A 7,029-nucleotide genomic window follows, 5' to 3' on the forward strand; every position below is an offset into this window, starting at 1 on the left:
GAGTTATGACATCAGTCGTCGTAAAACATGAGTTATGACGTACCATGTATGTAGAAATCGTCTAGCCCTCAGGTCAAACAGATTTATCTAGCCCTAGGGTCAGACAGATTTTTCTAGCACCGTGCAAAAGGTGGATAACCCTGTCTCCAGTGGGTAAGAAACTTTTATCCACAAGTATATAAATGTCTCGCTACTGAAATGCTACATGCCACTGAGAGCTATGATACGAACCGAATTTAAAGACCTTTCTCCAGGTGATGTGTCCTGCTTTCTTGAACATATATGTGTGTGTAAGATACTTCGTTGTTTTTGCTGCAGGTCACTCAGTATTTTTTCCTCTTGCCAAGATTGGTACTACAGAAGGGAAAACCAGCATCTCAGATAGACCGTACTGTAGAACCAAGGTATGTAAGTACCAAAGAAATAGGGTAATTATAACTTGGGATTAATATGCTAATGAATGTGATAGATGGAATAGACAACATTAAAGGGACATTCCTGAGTTTGCTGCAATTTTTAAGATGTTATCGACTAACAGACATTTTTTGACGACTAATTACATATCAAATATATTTTTCTGCATAAAATATTAGTGGCTGTATATTAAACGTGTTTCTGATCGTTCTAATATTTTAATTATCTTACTGTGTCAATATCCTTTGACTATAAACTGTGGTTGTCTCTTTATTTTGCCTTAGTAAATGATATTTATTATGGTTAGCCAAGAGGACAGAACAACCACAAATAGCATAAAGCTTGAGCACTATAAACGTGAAACAAACTTGTTTTTAATGTTCCTCTTTTGTAATTCTAATTCCTTTGACAGGACATCACATTCCACGAGAAGTACTGCAACACAGACTGTAGAGGGAAGAGAATCAGAGTTAAAAACTGTTGAAGTGTTTACGGCTTCTTCAAAGCAATCAAAAACCACCATGAAAAAGCTTGTTAATAAAGTCAACAAAAGAAACTCAAAGGGTATGTAATCAGTATGTTTTATGGCATGTATGTTTCTTTTCATCTTTTCCTTTCAGTTATATATATCTTTATTAGTTCCCTACCGGTCTAACCAGAAGGGACTATAAGTTTCATCTCGGTCCTTCTGTCTGGCTGTCTGGCTGTCTGTCCATCCGTCTGTCCCACATATAGTTTTCCGGATGGGTTTTTTCACAATACCTTGAGATATTGAGCGGAATTTTTTTGTATAGCTTTATCATGTACTGTTACAGATCAAGTTTGACTTAAATAAATTATAAAAATCAGCACATTTGGCCTTTTGAGTTTGAGTTTTAAACACCCATTATTTGAAACTGAGCATTAATGCCATTTTGGAAAATTGTCTGTTTTGTAAACTAGTTTTTTATTAGATTATTTCTCTGTTTTATTTTATTCACATTGGTTTATATTTGTAAATCAATATATATTGAGTATCTTGTTTCCTAGGCGAGTCATTGTTCCATCTTGCATGTATAAGGAATGACACACACGCACTCCGTCAGCTGCTGCAGATCCCAGGTACAAAATTTAATCACATTAGCACCTAGAGGAAAAACAAGTTACGGTACTCTATTTCTTTATACTTACCTAACCTCTTAAGTTATGATATGACCAGCCTCGGTGGCATCGTGGTTAGGCCATCAGTCTACAGGCTGGTAGGTACTGGGTTCAGATCCCAGTCGAAGCATGGGATTTTTAACCATATGTTTGATGCCATATAAATAAATAAATAAAATGTGTTGAGTGTGTTATTAAATCAAACATTATTATTATTTTTTTTTGACTGGTCTGAAGATCTCAACAGCCGATTTGGTCCGAAGACCTCAACTGTCGATTGGCTATAATCTTCCAGAAAGCCCAGGGCTACCAAGTTTTCTCCAGTCTAGACTTTAATCATCATGCAATGCATGTTGAATGCACAGGCAAAGTGCATGTCTTAATTTGTGTCACATATTGTTTGTTTGTGCATTAAATTTAGGACATCATCATATACATGGGTTACCTGTAAAAAAAAAAAAATTATAACCAATAAATGGTTTACTAAAATTTTAATTTTTCAGAAATCTGTATTAAGTAAAATCCTATTAAAAAAGTGTAAATTTCCCCAATACAGAAACCACTCCTTTCTGAAATCTACTGTTGTGATGAATAAACAGGCTCCCTAAAATGTTGTATTTGTTGGGTTGTTTTTACAGGTGTTGATGTCAATGTGCAAGATTATGCTGGATGGACACCACTGCATGAAGCTTGTAACCATGGTCACCTTGAATGTGTCGAAATGCTGTTGAAATTTGTGCCTGCTAAAACAGTGGACAGTTACTTCAATAATGGTTGGTGTAGATTTTATTGTAGCTAGTTTTCTCATTACATGCCTATTTTTGATCTGATTTGTAGGCATTTAATTTTCAGCTAATTGGCTCAGTATAGGTTTTAATTTTTTTTAAAGATTTTTAAAATAAAATAAAGTGAGATAAAAAAATAAAAAAATAAAAAACCATTGAGTGATTTTCAGTCATACTCTATCAACTAAAGTGCAGGGAAATCTGCACAAACATCTACCAGCAGGAGCATTTCATGTAAACATTTACTATTTGTGGGCATCAAATAGACAATAACACCTGCAAATCTAAAAACTCAGTATGATTATGTCAATTGTAAACTGGATCGTTTTTCAACGGAACTAACTGTATATTTGGTATTGTCTGGCTACATATTGTCTGGCTACATTCTAACTGTAACTTCGCCTGTTCCAATTGCTAATGACGTCATTAGCTTTCCGGGTGTTATTGTCTATTTGATCCCGGAAAAAGAATGTAATTAACCAATCACAATACAGAACACACTCGCCATCAGTTTACAAATATAATTATTTGTGTGTTTTGTTGCAGATAACAAGTGTCCGAAAGTAGATTTTCTCTTAAGCACACCTGATGGAATTACTCCTCTACACGATGCTGTCAACAATAATAAAGTGGATGTGTGCCGAATGCTGCTCAAATATGGGGGTGAGTGTGATTATTGCTATCAACTACGGATCATAGTTAAGTTTTATGCCCCTGCTTAAAAAAATCCAGTGATTAACAAATATATAAGTTTATTCTTTTTAAGAGAAGTGTGAAATTCCATCATTTTTTATTTAGAAGATTGCTACATATCTCCTGCTGTAATAAAGTAGAGTATCCCTCCATGAATGGATTTTTCTTGCTGAATGTGGATTTATGAGGTTCATGAAAGTATCACCAACTTACAAATGATTTGTTAAGCAGTTTTCTGTGATTGGTATGTTAAAAGCTAATTGGTATATTATATTAAGGACTGTAATATTTAGTTCTAAATGCATAAAAGATCATTTGCTGCTGAGTAATATATGACTGTAATGGGTTTAACATCTAATAGCTGTTCATTAACATGTTGTAAAACTTTATTTTCCATTTAAACAAAAAATTAATTTTGTTTAACTGATCAGGTATCCGACTGCTGAAAGCGAAAACTGAACAAGGTCTTTACCCGGTGGATCTGGCTCAGACGATCGAGATGAAGAACTTATTGAGTGCTACTTTACAGGAGATGTTTGTCAGTAACTCCCAGGAGCTGGCGTCTTCTCAAGAGCAGGCATTGTCTCAAGGTAAAATATATTCTATCCTTATCTTTCTTTGAAAAAAAGCTCAGTAATCCACTGCTATTCAAAACATTCAAATTTTCCTCACTTTAATCAACATTTTCGTCCTTGATGATAATTGTACTAAAAGAAAAGACTAGTAAATATGACCCCAGGGAAAGATTGAGGTCATTTTTATTTTTCTGACGGAGTACTTTTATATTCTATAAGCGAATGTTTACCAAATGATAGCATACACAAACACACACAGACATTACACCCAACCTAATGGATGCAACCCCAGAACAAGGAAAATGTTATTTGGAATTTCATTTAAACTGGAGAGAAATGAGATGTAAAACATTTGAGCTCATTTTTGATGAATAAATATTTGTTTATATTTTCAGACTCGCAGCGTTCAACAGGCTCACATCGAACGAGCTACATTCCACCCGACTTTCTGTATGAACAAGTTCTGAACACAGAAGATGGCACAGTGAAAGTCTGTGCCAAGGACTGCATGAAATATGTCACACTGGTCATGTTTCTCTTGGATTCCTACATAATTGCAACAGGTCTGCTGCTCAAATACAACTCCAGAACTCCCAAGAAAAACTCTTCCTTTGCTGCTCTCACAGAAGATTCGAGTCAAGAGTCCAGTCAGATTTCACAGAACCTGAGACAGAATGATGTTGAGAATCTTCCCAGCTCTAAAAGCCAGAGTCAGAATGATGCTGAAAAAGTTGTGAAGTTGCAAAATTTGAAACAGAAATGTATTGTAAAAGTGTTGAACTCGCATACGGTGAAGCACTGTTGGGTTGAAAATAATGGGTCTAGCTTCAGTAAACAAGGAATGATACAAATCAAACGTGAACCTTTGAATCCAGTAAGGCTTAAACTTAAGAACAGTCAAAACGGAGTACAGGTGATGTGCAGGCAGTCGCACAGACTAATAATTAAGCGCGAAGTCAGAGCTCTTCGGCAAATGGAAGCAAATATCCTCCCAGAGACGTCTGGGAAATCTAAAGACGAGACTGCAGGTAAACTGCAGCCTAGAGATGAAACCCGAGGGGACTTCCATCACCTCAGAAAGATGAAGCACCACCTAAAGCATTTTGAAACTCATCTGCAGAGAATAACAAATAAGGAGGATTTCAAAACACTGGAGTCAAAACTTGCTTGTTTGAATGTTTCTCTTAGTTGTATTTGAAAGAAATGAAAATTATTGGGTGATGATGAAGAAAACAGTTTGCTATTTTGATATTAATATATAAGACAGAATTTGAAATCATACAGTGAAATATATTTAATATTAGAAGTATTAATAATTGTATTAGGTTAACTGAGCCTGTTTTCACCAATTGTCCAAAGGGCATTGTGTGTAAACTTTTTTGCATTTTCAACTTCTCACCTGAAGGGTGCAAAAGGGGGAAATTTTCTGTATGAATTTCATTAATGTTGGGTTTCCCATCTGTTCTCGGGAAGGGTGAAGTTTATTAGTTATATAGAGAAGTTAATTTAAACTAATTTCTTCACAACTACTGGTACTAGACCATTTCCAGGTACATTTGGTGGGAAGCTTCCTTGACCCATAGAGAAACAAAGTCATGAATTTGGTCATTCTGACATCCCAATGAAAATTGGGTGTCTTACACTCCTTTAGTTTGGTAGGTTCCGTCAACAATCTACTCAGGTGACCATTTAGGTCCATGGACCTCTTGTAAACTGAAAGATCATATATTAAAATGCTATAATTTTAGACAGTTATATTTTTAGAGTTCTTTGAAAATGAACAAACTATTTTTACACAAAATTCTTCTTACTATTTCACAATTTGCTTTTGTTATTAAAACAGACTTGAAGAATTCTCCCTTGAATCATAAAATAAAAGGAAGGAAGGAAATGTTTTATTTAACAACACACTCAGCACATTTTATTTACGGTTATATGGCATTGACATATAGTTGAGGACTGCACAGATATTGAGGGAGGAAACCCACTGTCGCCACTTCATGGGCTACTCTTTTCGATTAGCAGCAAGGGATCTTTTATGTGCACCATCCCATAGACAGGATAGCACATACCATGACCTTACCAAGTACCAGTTGTGGTGCACTGTCTGGAGCGAGAAATATAAAATAAATGAGCAAAATATTAAATTTTTATTTTCACATCAGATTATTGGGGTTTATTACTTTAGGAGTTCGACCCTTCGAGATTCTACTGTATTTCAAAACTTTTTTTTTACTGGTTTTGGGCTCTTGAAAACTACAATAATTTTGCAAAATCAGTTTGTTTAGCGTCATTTCTGCCACATTTCATGCAGCGATCTTAGCGCTAATATCACCTAAAATGCATAACTACTTTATGTACTTAAGATGATGTTAGTGCCAAAATTGCTTTGTGGAACAAGGCCTAGATCAATAGTTATAATTAGGTTACCCATTGCAAGCCTCAGGATTTCAAATTTATGTAATCATTGTAATGGGGGATTATGTTACATTATAATGAGTAACAGATTTTGGGTCCGTGATTTTGCCAGCACACTACTGGAAATTATGATCTATGTGAAATCTAGAGTCTGCACTGATCACACAAATACAATTCATGTACCTGAAGAACTTTGGTACCTAGGTGTGTCCTAGGTAATTATGAAAACTGACTATTAGATACCTACATTTTTGAAATGATGTCCTGCTTTTAGTTTTCCTAATATGGTAAATTGTATCCAATTTTATGTGTCCACTAAAAATGTAAGATTACAGTTGATCTGAAGAGAATAAAAAAATATTTTCTGTTTGTTTGACTCCACCTCTCTAAATTATCCGCCATTCTTCGATATGCTTGGTCTGTACTTGTTAATCTAAGTCCAAACTATGTAGTTAACAACTATGATAAATTACTCCCATGCCTTTAATTATCATTAGGTTTTTCCCACATTTAGTTCAGACAGAAATCGTGAAACATTCATTACAATGATACAGATTATACATACTAGATTGTAACCAAGTCACCTGTTTTGATTTTGCTGGTAGGACAAAATGCATGCAAGTTTTTGCTGTCACCATTTTACTTTTTTATGGAATATTCTTCAAGCGGGGTAAAAGCTGATTTTGACATACATATACATATATAACACTGATGTAATATTTATATACCTTGGCACATGTCATGACTTTGTTTTTTAAATTGTCATTTCAGCATGTGCCAATTTTGTAACTGGTCTCATAGAGAATGTTTATTCTTTGTTTTGATGATTAGTGTTCTCTTGGTTTTTACTTTTCACATTTTATTTTAAATAATGGTTGTCCAGAAACTGAATATCTGATGTGTTTTATAGTGGGAAATTAAAGTACTACATGTAAATGGAATTTTATTTTTTATTTAAAAAATGTAAATACAAGAGATTCTAGTCTCATTTTTAATGGAATTTT

General features: G+C 34.5%; 1 protein-coding gene across 1 annotated transcript in view; it reads left to right on the forward strand.

The window, feature by feature from the left end:
• LOC121375502 (SMC5-SMC6 complex localization factor protein 1-like) overlaps window positions 1–5,594 on the forward strand; it is a 41,938-nt gene extending 36,344 nt beyond the window's left edge. The window contains exons 16-22 of the mRNA XM_041502982.1: window positions 319–404; window positions 827–978; window positions 1,444–1,515; window positions 2,193–2,327; window positions 2,886–3,002; window positions 3,464–3,622; window positions 4,003–5,594. Coding sequence (XP_041358916.1) covers window positions 319–404; window positions 827–978; window positions 1,444–1,515; window positions 2,193–2,327; window positions 2,886–3,002; window positions 3,464–3,622; window positions 4,003–4,805 — 1,524 coding nt within the window. The 3' untranslated portion in view covers window positions 4,806–5,594. The remainder of the gene's footprint in view (window positions 1–318; window positions 405–826; window positions 979–1,443; window positions 1,516–2,192; window positions 2,328–2,885; window positions 3,003–3,463; window positions 3,623–4,002) is intronic.
• The last annotated feature ends 1,435 nt before the right edge of the window (window positions 5,595–7,029 follow it).

The sequence above is a fragment of the Gigantopelta aegis genome, chromosome 6 (assembly GCF_016097555.1).
Source record: "Gigantopelta aegis isolate Gae_Host chromosome 6, Gae_host_genome, whole genome shotgun sequence".
Classification (NCBI taxonomy): domain Eukaryota; kingdom Metazoa; phylum Mollusca; class Gastropoda; order Neomphalida; family Peltospiridae; genus Gigantopelta; species Gigantopelta aegis.